Source organism: Centruroides vittatus, unplaced genomic scaffold, assembly GCF_030686945.1.
Source record: "Centruroides vittatus isolate TY-2023 unplaced genomic scaffold, ASM3068694v2 contig_1048, whole genome shotgun sequence".
NCBI classification, from domain to species: Eukaryota; Metazoa; Arthropoda; class Arachnida; order Scorpiones; family Buthidae; genus Centruroides; species Centruroides vittatus.
Window position 1 is genome coordinate 561,337 of NW_027120676.1, and position 20,228 is coordinate 581,564.

Here is a 20,228-nt window from a genome sequence, read left to right on the forward strand (position 1 = left end):
GGAAACATTCAAGTAAAATCTAAATTTCAAAGAAATACTAATAAATATGCAGAAATTAGTGTTTTAGCTGCAGTAGTTCGAAATTCTCCCATCAGTTCTAGAAAAATTGCATTAGGCTCAGGAATGTTAAAATCAGTGTTTTGCAACATAAAAACGAAATGCATGCCATTAAAAATCATATTTCATTTCACTGAGAATGCCATGACAATGGTTTTCAAAATCACAAGAACTTTTGTCACTGGATAGAACAAGGCAATTTTTTTCTCACAAATATTGTTTTCTGATTACACATCATTTACAAATCACAGTCAAATAAATTTTTTACTTAGGGAAACATGCAGCCTACAAACTAATTTCAAATACTTGTAACTTTTGATAAAAAAATGTTTCATATCAAAGCTTATTAGTATTATATGTAGAATTAGAATACGCAATAAAAAATTAGGGTGCCCATTTAAGAAAATGAAGTTAATCTCATTTTCACAACAGCAGTGCTGTCTTATGTTTCCTCTTTGATATCAAACAAATATGGTCTGATGCATTTTGTAGGATGCATATTTTTTGAGATATGTCTTGATAACATTATAAACAGACCACCCTACACATAACCTGTATATAAATTATTAAATTAAAATTATGTAAAATAGTCCTTTAAAGTTTACTATTTTTCCTCTCTAATATTAATTTCATGAAAATATAGAATCAATCATTTTCATATTTAACAGTTTTCAAAAGAAATGAATTTTCACTTTCAAATTCTCAAAAATTTTGATTATAAATTTATAAAAAATTAAAAAAATCTAAACTTCTAAGTGCTGTATCACTATGATAATCAGAAGCATAAAACTTTAGTGAATATTTAAACATGGTTTAATATTACAGTTTAGTTTGTAATTTATGGATTTTTATGCAGATGATGGAGCATCTTATGAAGTAAAGTGATAAAATATCTTCAGGACAAAAATAAGTTTTGTACCAGTTAAAAATCAGTTTTGCTACCCAACTGAAATTGTGCATCATATTTAAAAATAATGAAAGGTCAGTAAAATTTAATAGAAAAATCAAATTTAGTTTTTGTTATTTCATAGTTTTACTATTTCACTGCTATAAATTTACTAAACATTTTCAGATATAAAGTCAAATAATTGGTTCCTGTCTACCTTATAATTGCTTCAAATAGTATGAATTTGAACAGTATTTTTTCACAAAATGCACATATACTCACATACTGTATTTTAATAATATATATAATCTGAGCCTGTATGTTTCTATAAACAGATAGATACAGTTCGGTAATCTGTGTGTATCTATTTTTAAAAAATTCTAATTGAACTGCAAAAACAAAAGTATCCTAATTTTGTCAGCCAATACTGTATAAACTTACCTTTTCTGGTCTTTGACTTGCTTCTGAAATTTTATTTATTGGTAAAGCAGATGTATTTGATGCAAATACACAATGCTCAGGAATTATTTGTTCAAGTTCTTTAACAACTTTATGTTTAAGATTAATATCTTCAAAAACTGCTTCAATAACCATATCGACTGATTTGAAACTTTTATAGTCTAATGTTGGCTGAAGATTTGAATAAATATGATCTCTTTCAAAACTAAAAATGATAACATAAAATTCATATAGTTAATAATATAATAATTAAAAAAAATTATAAAAACAGAAATAATCTTACGAAGAGAACTTCTTTTTCTTTACACCATCATTTAAACCTTTCTGAATTTGATTTTCACCTCTTGAAAGCCCAGCTATATTCACATCTTTCATCATCACATTAAATCCCTTGTCAATGCTAACTTGACAAATTCCTGCACCCATTAAACCAGCACCAACAACACCAAGTGACCTAAATACACAATAATTTGCTTTTAAAACACATCAATAGTGTATTTATAAATCCTTAAGTTAAATTGCTTATACAAATGTTTTACAAAATGATCACATGAATGTTTAACTATACTAATTTACATATGAAGTCACTTCATTGTGCCTGTACACACAAATAATGCTTCTTAAATTATGATTATTCAGCATTTGAGGATTACTAAATGCTGCAAAAATCTTAATATTTTACAGGGTGTCCAAAAACTGTGCAGTGAGAAATTTGTAATAACATAAGTTACACACATGGCATTGCATATGAGACCCATAACTTGGATGTCCATGGATCATATAACTTACAAATCTTTACTGCAAAAAAGAAAAGCAGGATGTACAATTTACAGGTTTTATATGTAATACAATACATATAAGTTTAAGGTCATTACAAATTTCTCACAGTACAGTACCTTTTTGAATACTCTGTATAATACAGAAAATTCAAATCAATTGCTTTTACAAATTGTTGATTTATAATTACTTACTTCACTTCTTTTTGGGGATTTCCAAATCTGTTCTTTTTACACAATGTTTGGCCATGGTACAAACCTATTAAAGCTTTGGAATGAGAAGTCATTCCAAGTTCTCCAAATGCATTTGCTTCTGCTGGATAACCAGCATTTGGTCCTTTTTCTATTCCAGTCCTTACCACCTGTGTGAAATTATGTTTCATTAAAATAACTTTCAAAAAATAAACCAAATAAGAAATAAAATAATCTCATAATGGAAAATTATTATTAAATATTACATTAGTATGATAAATATAGTTTAAAAATTAAAAGTTAAAATAAAACATTATCTAGATTTACAGATAAAATGCTACTTATAAGGAGAATACAATTAATAATTTGTAATAGCTTTATGAAACTTTACACACAATTTTATGTAAGAAGATAATCACCGATACATGTATATTATATATAAATTAGCAGATGAGCCCGGCGTTGCTTGGACAAAAAGTAACGATAGCAAAGATTAAGATTATTAGATTATAGTCGATCTTACCCGTTTTCACTGAATGAAAGAATTAGATCCTCCCTCTTCCAAGACTAATTAGAAAAGTTTTAGATAGTTGCTTACCACACTGGGATAATGATAAATAAGACTCACTGCAACCACTAACCGGTGCATAGTACCACTAAGTGATGAATAATAAACGTTTTCGTAACTCTTTCTGGGTTCTTCTTCAGGTTTACTAAATTTAAAAAATAAGCTGGATCTTCCAGAATCATTCATAAATATAAATTCAAACATAAAATCAAACATTAAGACAAAGAGTTCGAATAAAGCAAACTTATGTGCAGGCACTCCCTGTGTCAACTTTATATACAATAGAACACTAAATATTGTTGAGAATTTTTAGAAGGGTCTAAAAATATGTCCAATTTTCTGCATAAATGCAAAAAAGGCATCTAAAATAGTACAGTAGAAGCAGAGTTCTTCAGGGTAATCCTTAACCCCCTTTCTCTCCCGTGGTGGAAATTTCAAAAAATCCCTTCTTAATGTGCATTCTCATGGCATACCCTATTAAAATGCAAAAAACTGCATCTAAAATAGTATAATAGAAGCCAAGCTCTTTGTGGTAAGCCTTAATCCTGTCCCTCTCCCCTGCAGGGGGAATCCCTTCTTAGTGTATGTTCTCATGACATACCCTAACTGTGTACCAAATTTCAACTTTCAACTCCTAACCATTTGGACTCTGCACTTATTATCATCATTATCAACCCATATTGATTATAAGATAAATGAAATTATAAACACTTTTCATTTGGAAAGGGAATATATTGAAATTAAAGTTTTTTTATTTGAAAAATATGTAAATTTATATGCAGTTTTTTTATATTGCATATTATAAAATATAATTTTATTGTAGACTAGCTGTTACCCACGGCTTCGCTCGAGCAGATTTTGCAAGCAAACCCTATTTACATTCAATATTTCAACAACCATAGTAATTGTTATATAACACCTACTGCTGAGAATTGCTGAGAATCAAACTAACAGTTTTTAATTTGATAAATTTTCTGGAACGTTTACAATCGTTCTATAAACGAACCAATATGCAATAACAAATTCAAATTTAAAACGGTTCAAACATTTGGTAAAAAAATTGAAATATATAAAAAATATTTATAACAATGTCTGAAATGTTATCAATTTAATACCCCTAAGTACTCAATGAAGACTAAACGTAATTAAAAACAAAAAAAATCGCATCTAAAATAGTACAGTAGAAGCCGTTCTTCAGGTTAAGACTTAATCCTCTCCCTCTCTCCCCGAGGGGGAATTTCGAAAAATCCCATCTTAGTGTGCATTTTCATGACATACCCTAACTGTACCAAATTGGAAACTGGAACATTCTCATTGAAGTATCATACATTTTTGTAGTCAACCACTTTCAACCCACATATCTCCCACACCCTTATAGTTATCAAAACGCGACCACCATAGTGCATGATGGGAGACTTGGGGAGACTTGACTACTACCACACACAAACACCATTCACATGCAATGTGTAGTTTTGGCTGCAGAGTGAGATATAGGCACAAACATGTCCATTTTTATATATAGATATACAATGTTACATGGTATACCTTTTTATACTAAATGATAATTTTAACAAACATTTTGATTAAATAAAAATTTAAATCTAAGTTCTCTTTAAATTTTTCAAAGATTTAAGTTTAAATTAAGGAAAAACTTTATTAATTTATATACACAAAAATAAATTGACTATAAAAACATATTTCCATCAAACAAAAATTATCCATTTGATTTTGTTTACATTAGTTGTTTTCAGCCATTTTACAGTCAGGTCATCTAAAATTAAGATGCTGGCATTTTTACCTATTTCCAAGCAAATATGAACATGCTCTTATGCAAAAATCACTTGTTTTCATGTTTTTGAAACATATAACCTGCTTCACTTACAGGGCCAGATTTACATAAGGGCATTTGGGGCCTGTGCCCAGGGCCCCCACAAAACTGAAAAAAAAAATTATGTTTAAACATAATTTTTTTTTCTATTACCGCGACAGCCTAGTGTGGCCTAATCATGAGGGCAACAGGCAGAGAAAACCAAACCCGGGAAAAAACCTATGAAACATCGGAAAATTTCGGGAAAAAATTTCACATGGGTATTTTTCAGTTAAATTAAAATAATTAGTTTTACACAATAAAATATATGTATGTTTACAATAACCTTATTTTTAAATGAAATTTACAACTTCCTAGTTCAAATCTAATTGAAAGTACAGTAGTTTGTGTAAATTTTCTAAATCATCAAATTTGCCTACTCTTAAAGGGGGGACCCCCCACCGAATTTGTGCCCAGGGCCCCTGGATTGGTAAATCCGGCCCTGTTCACTTACAATGATATACCTCAAATATAGGAACATGCTATGTATGTATCAGCTTGTTTTGGCTTATAATAGCACTACACTATTTTACCAATGTTAAGTGTACTGATCAGTTATATTTGGTGACATCTTTCTGGTCCATAATTGAAAATAAAAAGTCAAATAAAAAAAATGCTCCTGATACTATACAAATTTCTTTAAAATAGCAAATGTTTTAGATATTTTGCAGAATAAAGTGCCAGTTTATACCCTTATATGCAGAGAAACAGTATATTTTACAAAAATAAAAATAAATGCATACAAATATATAATGAATTACTTATACTTAAAAAAAAAAAAAAAAAAAAAAAAAAAATCACAAAGCTTTCATCTAAAAACTGTTAATTTTTTATATTTTTACATAAATAATAAAACATTTTTAAGAATTAAGGCAGCATTCTTTCTCATTGGACTTTATTTCAAATAGCAAAATTATTATTAATTCCTTGACTAACTTTGTGAATTGAGTATTGCTACTGACAAAATGTCTTATCTTAGACTCTAGTAGCTTACTTTTTTCATAAAGTTAAGCTTACAGAAACTAGTTCATCTTGTTATCCAAATAAACTTGCAAATCTGACTTATAGTAAACAAAGGATCAAAAATGACCTCATTTATTCCTCCAATTTTGGCAGCTTTCAGACTGATCCCACTGTTTCTAAATTATAATCTGTCATTAGTTTCTTATGACAAGTTTCTTAATTAGTTTCTTATTAAAAAATGTTATTAACATAAAAATCAATCATAGATAAAATCATCTAAATTATTATTTCAATATAAAAATAATTTTAAATAAGTGTAATGAATAATTTTCTACAGCTTGAATAACAGTCTATAGAAATATAAAACAATAGTACTGAAACTTCCAATTTGAAATCTATTATTAGTTAAATTGGAATACATTTTCACTGACAGTATAAGATTTTGAAATATATTTTAATTTTACAAATGATTTGCTTTGGCACTAGTTTTTTCATTTACAGATTTGCATACTATTTTTATACTTATATATTAAAAGTGAAGGATGAAAAATAATGAGTGACTATCCAGTAACTATCTAATTTCAGTATTAGTAATTTTCTACTATTCTTATTTAAAAAAATAACCAACAGATGAAATGGTGACGAATGGATATATGAAGCAATTAAAGCATCAGCTCACTCTAGAAGGCCAACAATCAACTCTGAGCAAGCAACTGCCTAGAAATTTTTCATGAGTGGTCAAGTCTTGAATATGTCAAGCCCCATATCACAACACCCAACTTCCACCATTGTAGGCCAGACCAAACCCACAATGGTTATGGAAAAAAAGGACCTCAAAATGCCCACAGAGCAGAAAGAATTGAACAAAAAGAATAAATAATAATAGATGAAACAGCAAGCAAACTTTACATAGATTTAAAATTAGTTTGAGAGTACATAATTATCATTTTTATGAAATTATCATATTGATACTTTACTGAGCTTCGTAAAATATCAGTTCGATTATTTTTCTTATTTTAACTTGTGTATTTGTAAAATCATCACTTTTATAGCTTAAAATTTTAGAAATTATAATGTATCTAATCTAATATTTATATTAGATACATGTATGTATATTATCTGTGAAATGTATGTTGAGTTTATAAGGGATACAAATATAAAAATTCATAGTAAAATTCCTACTTTCATTAAATAAAGTCCATAAAAAATATAATTCAATACATGTTTTTAATTTATATCAAGTATAATATTAATTTAAATTTAAAAATTCTCAAAACTCTAATCTTTACCTCAAGAATTTTCAATGGTGCAGGATATAAACCTTGAGTTTGTTTCATAACTTGAGCCTTTGCTTTATCAAATACTTTCTGCCTCACATATGGAAAAGACATAACATAATTTGTAATTCCTTTAAATATAAAAAATTTAATTAATAAAATTATATTTAAAAAAATTTATTTTGCAGAAATATAAGATGTGGTTTCAATACTCACGTTCAACTAATGGGCGTTTTCTACTTATTTTTAATTTTCCTTTAGCAAGATTACTTGCAACTTCAACTGCAACATTTTCTAAGTAATTTAAAGTGTTTTCTTCTGGTGTACTCAGTCCGGGTCCTAAAATTTGTCAACTATAATTTAACAAGTTTTTCTACTTCCTATCATTTCTGAACTTTAAATTAATTTAAAATTTTGCAACATTTAAAGTTACTTATTAGATTGTTTATGAAGAATCATTATTATTATTTGAACATAATGGATACATATAATTTAGTCTCTCTCTAGACTATACTGCATTATTTTAACATTTGTTTAGATAAAAAAATATTATAGACTCAAAATTTTATTCTGTTAGATAAAAAAAAATAAATTTTGTTTATTAAAAATTCAACTTTCTCTTATAAATTGAAGAGGAGCTTTGAAGTGTCATCTCAGAGGTATTTTAGCTAAATGGTTGTAAGCCCTCTCTCTTGGTTCATTAGTTATAAGTACAGTAGAGCGTCGATAAGTGGAACGTCGGTAAGTGGAATGGCCGGAAAGTGGAATGATTTTCAGTCGGACTGTGTCGTGCTGAATCAAATGTTTTTGATACTAAATTTACTTCTAAAGTATAATTTTCATGTTTTTTATATTCTTTAATATATTTATTTTGTGTGTACAAAATGCAGAAATAATTTTTAACGATACAATAGCCTCGATTATTATTATAAAAATTTTCGTTAGGCTTAAAATCGACAAAAATTCAACACAAAGCGACACGCAACGGAGAAAAATTTGAACATCCGACAGGTTAATGTATTTTTTCGTACAAAGTCGGAAACTGGAACAAATCATTAACTGGAAGGACCCCAGTCCCCAATTGGTTCCACTTATCGACGCTCTACTGTAGTATAACACGTAACTGCCCCTATGTATTTAACCCTCTTCTGTTATTATTAAATTTGTTGTTTTGTTTAACCTGTCAATCTGTTTATTACAAGATATGGACACCTTATAGACTTACCCATCACACTCCCCACTCAATTTATAGCCCTCCAAAATGTAGTGACAGGACTTGCCATCCGTGTTGGTAAGCAGGGTTTAGCTAACCCCCTCGGTTCTCACATTTATATGCTGTGTGTATATATTTTGGTTTAATATTAAATTATATGTTAAACTGATCAATTGATACCCCCATCTGTATCATTTAATTATTAATATACTATTAGGGTTGGATTTTCTCTGTATCATATAACCAATTTATAAACTTCTTACAAAATTTAAAATATAATAATAGTATAATTGATTTAATTTTATAATAAAATTATATAAATACCAAGTGTATCGACTAGTAAATCAACCAGGCCCATTCTCTTTGCACGATCGGCTTTGATATTACGGCCAGTTAACATCATATCCAATGCAGATGGAAGTGAAATCTAGATTTTAAATACAAAAAAACATGATAAAATTCACTTATAAAAAGGGTAATTAAAGTTAATTTCTAAAATAATAAGCCTATATAATAAAAAAATGAATACATATATGCACATGTGCATGCAAACACACACACACACAAGATGATTTCAAAAATTCAAAATTTATTGAAGATTAGAAATTCCAGAACTTGAATACATGGAAGTATTGAAACTCAGTATTAATATATGATCTAATTCTTGATCAAATCACACTATCATTAGTAGCAAAACGCTTGTGTCAGCAAAATCAGTGACCTCTATACATTTGCTTTATCTAGTTTTGTGAAAAATACTGTCAAAAGTCAAGTCAAATGAATAGAAAATAGGTAAAATCTGATCTTTGTAAGTACAAAATTTTACAGTCATACCTAGTAAAGATCTCTTATGTTTTTATTATGTACAAAATCAAATGTGTTTATGTTGCTGAATGTCAGATATAATGTTTTTATTAAGTACACTTGTAGATATGAAGTTTTATTTAAGTAGGACTGGACTACATCATCAAGTGGAGCTATCACTAAAGAAAACCACACACAGTTTTAATGATTTTTCCAATGCTATTAAAAGGTCTAATTGGGCTATGTTATAGTTAAAGGAATGCAAATTTTTTTTGCCTGTAAAGGTTTTGTGTCTCCAGAAACTAAAAACAAAAAAAGAAACCACATCTTTTAGATATTCATGAAGCAAGAGCTTATAAAGGACAATATATTTTGCACTACATAACAATAAAGAAAGAACCTTTGAATTAGGCATTTTGCAAAATCAAAAATGGCATTTCCTTGACACTGATTTATGACCATCCTCACAGTACACCAGAATCTAAATAAGATAATATTTTAAAGAACCTGGTAAGAGTAATTCTCAGTAACAAAGTTATTTTGGGAAAACATACTCTGCAAGAATAATTTATATTGACAGTTGTGTTCAAATATTTTTTGTATTTAATTATTGACAAATACACATTGAAATAATGCTTTTATTACTTACATTTCTAAACAACTAATATAAACTCTAGTAATTACTAAAGGATTTAGAAGTAAAACAAATCAAAAATATATCACTGCAAATATAAACTTAGTATTAATAGAATAAACAAATGACTAAATGAAGTTATCTGCATTAAGTAAAACAGCAGCAGCAATAATAGCAACAATGGTCTTGTTACCAGGAAATCATCCCAGAAGATATATTCCAGGACATACACAAATGATTAAATGGCTAATGTTTAAAGACTAATGAATAGATTTGTGCTTTGTTCATTTAGAACAGATCTAAATTCTGTATCCATTTCAGTTATACTTAAGCTCAGTTGCAGTCATCAGGAGTTGATGGATCAAACTCTAGATTTAAGTCAATGTAAAGTGACTATATGGTAAGTTCATAATGATTCTTCTTCTGTATTGCTCCTCAAAAAATGTTGTAAAGAGAATTATAGCAGATAGTGTTCTTAAAAAGAAAAAAAATACAAGGTTTATTGAATAAATTAAGAGCTTCTAGTTTAGATCATTTCATCTAATCTGGTAATTGCATACAGCACAAAAAATTTGCTGTATGTTCAATCTTAACCTTTAAACACCCAACTTGCCGATGTATCAGCTCTCCAATCTTCTACGAAATGGCCGACATGCTGGAAACTTTTGAATTTTTCTTTTGTGGCATTTCTTAGAAGAATGCATTGACTGGTGGGAGATTCTAGAAGTTCTAATGAACATATTTTCTACTAGATAGTATCGTTGTGTTTAAGACAAAGGAATGTTTCAAAAATTGTCACCATTTTGTTTGCATTTTTCATTCTACATGGAGTATTCTCATTGTTTCTTAAGATGGTAATTTTAAATTTACTGCACTTAATTTATACAGAATATCATTTTATTATTAACTATAGATGATTTTATTAATAGACGAGTTTTGTAATTCACAAGGACTAAAAATCTATCAAAAAATCAGGGATAACGTATAAAAATATTTTCAAAAAAAGAAAACAGTAAAAATAGTCTCCATTCAATATAATAGAGTTGAATGCAAAAAGCATGTAAAAACTTCTATATAACTTAATTAGATTCAAAAACCCTTTAGCTGCAGAGATGAAAATCAGAAACTCTCAATGTAGTGCAAATAAATTTTCGATTTTTGAATGTTTTTATAAATTGTAATCTCACTAAAAATCGCACTAGATTCAATCTGTTATTATTATTTTTTTTTTTAAATCAGGAACATATTACAGTTTATGACTGTTAAGTTTAAAAACATAATTAAATTTCAGATTTAAAAACAAAAAAAAATTATTATTTTGTAAACATTTGATTAATTTTCTATATACAGGGTGCATAGGAAAGTCCCTTTAACCGGAAGATTCTTGCGAATGGAGAGAGCTACAGCTATGCAAGTGAGGTAACGGTATAGTAAAGTGACTATGCCCGACCTAATGCAAACGACAGCATCGCCCCATAGTGGCAAAATTTGGAAGATAGGCAGTACAAAACGAAAACAGATAGAGCAAACTTTCCAATTAGAAAGTTTTAGAGCATCAATTAATTAGTACGAAACGACGTGTGGTTCACACGGATAAGATAAATTGTCGCCTGTATACCCAAAAATGTCCAAAAGCGATGCATGCCATTTTGTGTGACATTTGAAAGGAATAGCATAGGTGTGAAGAAATACGTACAATTTATTGCATAAAATACGTACTTATGTCAATACAGTTTGATAACATCCCACAAAAAACAATGGAAAGGCAAACTGTCAAACAGTGATAACAAGTTAATGTAGAGTATGTTTGAAAACTTGTGTGTATTTCTTCACACCTATGCTATTCCTTTCAAATGTCACACAAAATGGCATGCATCGCTTTTGGACATTTTTGGGTATACAAACGACAATTTATCTTATCCGTGTGAATCACACGTCGTTTCGTACTAATTAACTGATGTTCTAAAACTTTCTAATTGGAAAGTTTGCTCTATCTGTTTTCGTTTTGTACTGCCTATCTTCCAAATTTTGCCACTAGGGGCGCTGCTGTCGTTTGCATTAGGTCGAGCATAGTCACTTTACTATACCGTTACCTCACTTGCATAGCTGTAGCTCTCTCCATTCGCAAGAATCTTCCGGTTAAAAGGACTTTCCTATGCACCCTGTATAGTAATAAATACAGTATATCTATTTTATTTCAAATAATTAGAGCTGAAAAAACAAGAAAATAATGATTTTATAGCATATTTATAAGTTATGACCTTGACGACACAGCAGCCAAAAAAATTGTGGCTTTCACAGGTAAAGTCCTACCTCACAGTTCAGAGCTGACTCTTATTCATTTAAGAAAAGTCAATCAACATAAAAACTACTAACCAAACTTAAGACATTTTTACAAGAAGTTTACACAACCAATAATTTACAAGTATTCCTATAAATTTATAATGGATAGGAGTTCTGCAACAAAATTTATAGACATTGAGAGGTAACAAAAAACCTTATTTGTCGAAATAAAATCAGTCAATATAAATAAAAGCCAATCTGTGTTTAAGTTGCCATCAACTACAATATAACAAGTCCAAACAGAAAAAAGATTCATGCACTTCAAAAAGGATTTAACTTTGCATAATAGATTTTTCTATAGTGCAACTTAAAGTGTGCTCCGCACTAAATGTAATCACCTATGTCAATAATATTTATATAAAAATGCATAAAACAAAATTCTTTATCTTATGAGTTTAGTACTAATAAAGATATTAAAAACAATTCGTTTTTTTGCATCAAATATATTTTTTTCTTCACAATTACTTTTTTCAGTTATTATGTTTTAAAAACTTTAAAACCAGACTATTGATATATATAGTTTTCTTTAAATCTACAATAAGAATACTATATATCTGAATTTTTTCTCATGTTTTTGACAAAGACTAAATTTTTAGTAAATTTTTAAAATAAAGCAAGTAAATTCAGGTGTTTCACCTTGGGTGCTTTTGATATGCCCCAAATAAACAGGTGGGGAGCAAATGGGTTAAGTTTAATTAAACCAAATGATCACCATTAATTATCGCCATCGCTATTATTATGCTGTAACTAATAATTAGAATCTAAGTAATTTGGTACTAGAGGTAGATGTTAGGCAATCTCTCTTATCTGAATTAATAATTATAATAATTTATTAAATAATTTAGAACATTTTTGAAGAAAAGAACTAGCCTGGAATAGGGCTTGAACCCATAACCTCTGCTTACTGCATAGTGTGCTTGCCAGTTATGCCATCCATACTGCGAGCAAGTCTTTGCTTCTAGATGTATTTAAATTTAGATATAACCAACAAGGGTTACTTATGGTGCTAGCTGGGACGACTCCTATGCCTGTGGCCTATGTACTCCTCCACTATGGCACTCAGCCAGCTATCACTTTACCCACTTTTAAATCATAATAATAACCCGATTATTAATGGCAATTGTTTGGCTTAATATCAATACATCAGGCTTTGGGACGTTGACATATACTTAAGATTAACACCAAGCAGAATAATCTCTCAAGTGGTACTTTTATTTGAACACAATTCTTCATAAAAAGATCAGAATGGCTCTCTCCCATTGGACCTTTGCCTATGGGAGAAAGCCACCCTGTCTAAAGATCCAATCAACAAAAATTTGCTTGGTGAATTACTATTTAGATATTCCTCAGAAACTAAAGAAAATCAGCAATTACAGACACGCTTCCGCTTTTATTGAGACCGCTGTTGTTTTCGTTTTGGGCCGCCGTGCGGGCTTCTCGGGCCGCCGGTTTTCTTCAAGGTCGGGCATTTCCATCCTTGGTTTATTACCTTCCTGTGCTGTATATTTCGGCAGTCTCGGCCTTCTGGTTTTCGTTTTATGAGCGATTTTGTTTTCGCTCCTAACAAAGAAACCAAAGGTCGCTGACCTCTGCACGTGGCCGGGTCGGCTCCTTTTGTCGGCCATTTTCGGCGTGGTTGCTGTCGCTTTTCCCGGGACTCGCGCCTCGCACACATTCGTGTTATATATCGTCTGATCCGTCGTTTTACCCTCTGTCTTTTAGTGGGGTTTTCTATTAGGTGCGCTTTTGTTTGTTTCGGTTTCGCTCTTCCAGCTTTGCTTTTTGGTGGTGCGTTTGGCTGTCCAACATGGGTGACCCGCTGAATACCAGCTTCGCTGAGGAGGAGCTCATCTCTGCTGCTAATAACTGTTTGGAGTCTATCCTCAGTGCCATTCCTATGGAAAGCAACTGTACGATCAAGGTGGCCGACCGTACTCGGGCTCGGGAAGCGGCCGTGCAGCTTCACGCGGTCGCCAACCAAATCTTCGGGATGGTCCTTGCCCTTAGGGAAGCGGCCAAACTCCACTCCTCTCCCCGCACTACGGAACACCGCGTTTCTTACTCGGAAATGGCCAAACGGAACACTCGTCCTAGGAGTACTACTGCTAAACTAATCGCGGCCAATTCAGTGAACAGGGGTGGCTTGATGGACCCCAATAAAACCGACCACTGTCTTACGGTATCGGCGATTCCCGACCAGGAGGGTAAGGAACTCATTCCGGAGGAAATAATGGACCTCCTTCAGGCCAATATTAAGCCAAAGTTGCTGGGTGTAAAAATTCTTCAAGTCCGCCCCCTTCCAAGTGGGGCTCTCGACATTAAGACCACGGATAGAAGTGATATCGACAAACTGCAAACGGCAATACAGGATAGTGCGGTTCTTAAACACAGACTAAAGACCACCCAAAAAAGTAAGAGAAAGCCCAAGATAATTATAATTAATGTGCCCCAAGTTATTGAAGTCCAATCCCTCTTAGAAAATATTTACGAACAAAATTCCAGCTTCAATGCGTCTCTGACAAAAGAGGAATGCCTTGAACATGCCAAAGTCGACCGTAGCTTCAACCCACGGGGGGAGACTGAGGCCAAACATGTTATAATGACGGTTCCCCCAAGCATCAGGAATGCCGTCATGGAGAGCGGTCGTATCTTCGTGGGGTGGCTGTCTCTCAGAGTCGACGATTATCTACCAGTAATCAGGTGTTTCAACTGCTGCGGTTTCGGGCACACGTCCTACAGATGCGAGGAGAGGCAACGCTGCAGCCACTGTACCAAACGGCATAAATTTAGGGAATGCCCATATCTGTCTAGGGATCCGAAGTGTATCAACTGTCATCTTCACAACAAAGAAGTCCCTGACCACAATAAAGTGGATATTGATCACAATGCGTTTGACAGAAGTTGCCCGAGACTGAAACGGCATAAGCTAATACAGATTAACAAGACCCAATATGACTAGCTCGGCTTCTCTCTCTGTAAACGGCTCTTCTCTTGTCGTTATGTTCAACGACAATGACAAGTGTAGCAAGGATCGGCTAAACATTCTGCAAATCAATTTACAGAAATGTAAAGCGGCGGCCTCAGCCACAGTTCAAATGGTGGCAGATCACGACATCGATATTCTAGTGTACCAGGAACCTTACACCCGTAAAGGGAGGGTTGCCCTGCTTGGTAGGGGACACACCCTGACGGGCAGCGGGCTCGAGGAAGCTATCCTCACGGGCTTCGCTATCTACAACAGGAACGTAAACTGCCAAGTCCTCACCCAGGGTTGCACTTCATACATCACCACCATCAGTGTGGACCTCAGTGCCTCATGCTTGCACATTATCAATGCCTACTGTCCTCCTTCTGAGGACATTGCCCCTATCCTGCAGGACATAAAGGAGATCTACCAGGGGCTCCCTCCGGGCCCCAAGTTGGTGTGTGGGGACTTCAACGCGAAGTCGCCCATCTGGCATAGCCCCTTGGAGGACCCGAGGGGTCGGAATGTCATCGGTCTCATGGCTGAGCTGGATCTTGTCTCCCTAAACTCGAGCAGTCTCCCCACCTTCTCCAATAGCCACGGAGAAAGCTGGGTGGATCTCGTCCTCGGCAATAGTTCTCTCGCTCATTTGAACACTGACTGCTACACTATGGACTGCACCTCAACGAGCGACCATGCCTATATTCTCACCAGGGTGGACTACAAACAGTGTAAGAAAAATCTGACTATTGTTAACCAAACTGACTGGGGCAGCTTCGAGGAGTTTGTCAAACTCTTGTGGGACCCGAGTGACCTTCGTAACTTGGACTCCACCAAGAAAATTGATTTAGTGGTTCGGCACCTTCATAACACCATTAAGCAGGCCTTCTTCCTTTCTACCAAAATCAAGATAAAGCGGCCCTCGGCTCCGTGGTGGAATCAACAGCTCTCTGACAAGCGGAGAAGGGTCCGGAGGGCCAGGAAAATATTCCAACGCTGCACGGACCCCATTTCCAAGCAAACACACAAGGAAAACTATCTTGTCCTTTTTAGGGAGTATAAGACCATGATCAACAGGGCCAGGTCTGCTTCGTGGAGGAATTTGTGCACCGAGATTGGAAAAAAGAGCCCTTGGGACATCCCGTTCTACGCCATTTTTAAACAGCGCAAAACTCTCGGCATTCCGGACACCATCAGGACCCCGGATGGTTACACCAACAACCCACACGACACCTACAGGGCTATTTTTGATGAATTGTTCCCAAAGGATGAACCAGCGGAGGACAGCGACAAGCAGCGCCTCATCAGAGAGTTTGGGAATAACTATCAGAGTGACACTATGGATTGCCCCTTCAACCCCCGAGAGATCAAGAAAGAATTTTACCAACTAAAGAAAAAGAAAGCACCGGGGATGGACACCATTAACACGAACATGGCCCAGCATGCCTATCAGGCAATTCCTACAACCTTTTTGGTGTTGTTCAATTCCTGCCTTAGCCAGGGGTATTTTCCCAGGGACTGGAAAGAGGCGGATGTCAGGCTCATTCCTAAGAAGAAGGACAACACTCCTGCTGAAGTCTCCGACTTCTGCCCCATTTCCCTGCTCTCTGTTCTTGGTAAGGTCCTTGACTCCCTAATGGGAAATAGGATCCTTCACCATCTGGAATCCCGCAATGCTCTCCACGAGGCCCAATTCGGGTTCAGGAGGCACAGGTCCACACATCACGCTGTAGAAAAAGTCCTCAACTACATTCGGACTGCCAGACAGAATGGTAAGCACACCCTTATGGTGTCTATAGACTATATAGGTGCATTCAATCACGCCTGGTGGCCGGCTATCCTGTACAAGCTGGGCAAGGACAACTGCCCACAAAACCTCTATAATCTCGTCTGGAGTTATCTTACTGACAGGCACGTGTGGGCCACCAATCAGGGTCACACCCTTTACTGCACTTTCATCAACCGGGGCTGCCCCCAGGGCTCTAAATCTGGGCTGCTCCTCTGGACGATCCTGTACGACAGCCTCCTTGAACTTACTGATAGTTCTCAGTCCGAGGGGAGTCCCTATATTCAGGGCTATGCGGACGACACCGTAGTGCTGTTCTCGCATCAAAACCAGGAGGTGCTTCAGAGTTACGCCAACCAGTTCCTGGAAAGAATTGAAAGTTGGAGCACTAATCACAAGTTGATAGTTAACAAAAGAAAAAGTAGCTGCATGGTCTTTCCTAAAGAAAACATCCTTAAGAAGAAACCCACCATCAAGATCGGGGGTTGCAGAATTAAATGTGTGGACACCCTTCAGTATTTGGGGCTTACCCTTGACCCCAAGCTTACGTGGACTGACCATATTCACTGTGTCTATAACAAAGCCGTCAGAGTCAGCAACACCCTCCGCAGCATCGCTCGGAACACCTGGGGGTTAAGCCCAAAAAACAGTGCTCTTATCTACAGGGCAGTAATTGAACCCATTCTCACTTATGGAGCCGAAGAATGGGGGTACACCACCCTTAAGGTGCACCATAGGCGTAAGCTTCTTTCGGCCCAGAGGGCCGCCCTGATTGCTATTACTAAGGCATACCGTACCACTTCCACCGACGCCCTCTTGGCCATCGCTGGGCTTTTCCCAGTCCATCTCGTGGCTCTGGGGAAATTTATCAAGAAGTCTCTCCTGCTCCTGGAGAAGGATGGGTCCATGCCCACCCAGAGGCAAAACCTCCTCACCAAATTGAAGCTCTCTGACTCTTTAGACCACATCAACAGAGATATTACCACGAACGGTATTGACCGTATTAACAGCCCTAAGGATCCACACCCCGCCTGTACCATGGACAGCAACATCTATATCAATCCTGTCACCCCGAAATACGGGGTCAACTTTTATACTGACGGCTCCAAGACTAACACCAAGGTGGGGGCTTCGGTGGTCCTGGTGGACCCGCACAGGACGCTGCACTGGCAAGCGGCCTACAGTCTCAAGCCTCATTGTTCCATCGCTCAAGCGGAGTCGTACGTGATCCTACGCGCCCTCCGTTACATCAACGGCAACAGAGATAACTTTAGAAAGGTGACCATCAATATTATCAGTGATAGCCGGACAGCCCTCTACCAACTACAGAAAGAAAACAGAAAACTGCCGATTGTTGAAGAAAGCCTGCAGCTCATTAAGGACATTAACAGCTATTCAAAGCTAAATTTCTACTGGGTTCGGGGGCACTCTGGGGTGCCGGGTAATGATCGGGCTGACTTGGTTGCCAAGAAAGCCAACAACATTGCCAACAGCTACAGTTACGAGGCTATCCCTGTCTCTTGCATCTCGACTTTTATCCAAAAGACTCTCATTGGACTCTGGCAAAAAGATTGGGACTCCAGTACTACGGGGAGGGTGACTCATGACTTCATCCCGAATGTCAACAGCAGACTTAACAACCGACACTTCCTCTCGAGCCATTCCCTCACCCAACTGCTGTCGGCCCATGGTAACTTCGGTTCCTACCTGCTGAGGTTTCTCGGCAAGGGGGATGGGCTCTGCGGCTGTGGGATGGGGGAGGAAGATGATCCTTACCACCTCATCTTTGCGTGCGTGGATCTTGCAGCCCATCGGAAGCAGCTTCGGGATACGGCACTACTTGAGGGTCTTCATTGGCCCTGTCGTCTCCAAGATTTCATCGACAACAAGAAACTTTTTGTGTGCCTCACAAACTTTGTAAGTAACATTCCCCAGCTGCAACAGTCAACCCGCCAAGTCCCCAACAGGTAAATTCCTCCAACGATGACAGACTTTCATCAGTAGGCTCATCCCAGGGGACGTCAGCTCCAAGTTCGGCAGGCCCTTCATCTATGTACATATTGTACTTACGTGTGTTTCTCCTTTTGTGTGTATTCTTAGTTTGTACCCCTAAGCATTGTATTTTGTACTAATATATTGCCTACACTATTTGTTACCTGTACCACCGACGTTCTCGACACAATGTATTTAACATCCTGTTCTCTATTCTGTACTAGCAATTTATGTTAAAATTCTTGGTATCTTACTCTGTATTTTTTTTGACATTTTTATACTTCATATTATTTTGTATTGTACTTTGTAACGTGATACTCTGCATTCCATATTTGTTCTGTACTGTTTGTAATGTTTTACTCTGTTCTTAATATCGTGGCACCTATATATTCTGTTTATTTCAATTGTATCATGTTTATACTATGCTTGTATTATGCTTGTATTTGTACTACTTTTGTAAACAATTGCGATGCCAGACGCCCACTTTTTTCCAAACTTTCCTATTCACTTTACATTTCCCTCTTCCCTTACTACACTCTCATCCTCTTCTTGTCCTCTCCTCCATTTTCCCCCCGTGCAATACCTACGAGTAGCATGGGCTTCACCCCCCTTTCCTAACGATGTACGATGTTACTCCACTGAATCAAAGATCAACTAATGATATATATATTCATTTGATAGTTATATTTATTTACATCATATGAGGTGATAATCAATCATCATGTTTTCTGTATATTTTTATATTCTTTAAAGTTAATTTCTTCTATTATGTTTTGTAATTTGTAATTACATAACATCCAAAATTTAACTGTTCAAATATGTTTTTTTTTTTACTTTTAGAACAAGTCAGAATATAGATTATAATTAATATTCTATACAATATTTGTTGTCAACAAAAGTTTTCCTTGTAGAATTTTAAATATTTGGCAGAAAAATATTTATACTTTCATAAGTTTGTTTATGACTATTAAATTACTAGATTTTTTTTTATTTTACAAATTAGTATAATTTTTAAAATGTTACCAAATACATACCAACTGTGGCAATCTTTGTGTTCCACCTGCACCTGGTAAGAGACCTAACATCACTTCCGGAGTTCCTAGAAGTGTCTTTTTATCTTTTACTGCAATACGGTATTGACATGCAAGCGCTACCTGCAAAAAAATAAAATACAAATTTCTCATTATATACAATTTAAACTTATTGTTAACAGGCAGTTAAGCCACCATCTTGTTAAATTTATTAATTAAACATGAATTAATTTAGAATATTCTGGAAGAAAAGAGATTGTCCAGAGTGAGACTTGAACTTGTGTTATTTAACATAGAAGTGTGTTAAACTGTTATAAATATACATTATTACTGATGTGAGATTGAATTCTTCATTTAGAAACTTATTTTAAACTTTTTACTTCACATTTTGTTTTGAATAAAATCAAGTTGAAAT

The 20,228-nt window shown here is 34.7% G+C and overlaps 1 protein-coding gene across 1 annotated transcript in view; it reads right to left on the reverse strand.

Annotated features, from left to right (window-relative positions):
- Positions 1 to 20,228, reverse strand: part of Mtpalpha (monolysocardiolipin acyltransferase Mtpalpha) — a 53,774-nt gene that overhangs the window by 13,727 nt on the left and 19,819 nt on the right. The window contains exons 6-12 of the mRNA XM_067264857.1: positions 19,817 to 19,936; positions 8,583 to 8,685; positions 7,262 to 7,384; positions 7,058 to 7,176; positions 2,374 to 2,540; positions 1,686 to 1,856; positions 1,385 to 1,607 (exon numbers count right to left, since the gene is read on the reverse strand). Coding sequence (XP_067120958.1) covers positions 1,385 to 1,607; positions 1,686 to 1,856; positions 2,374 to 2,540; positions 7,058 to 7,176; positions 7,262 to 7,384; positions 8,583 to 8,685; positions 19,817 to 19,936 — 1,026 coding nt within the window. The remainder of the gene's footprint in view (positions 1 to 1,384; positions 1,608 to 1,685; positions 1,857 to 2,373; positions 2,541 to 7,057; positions 7,177 to 7,261; positions 7,385 to 8,582; positions 8,686 to 19,816; positions 19,937 to 20,228) is intronic.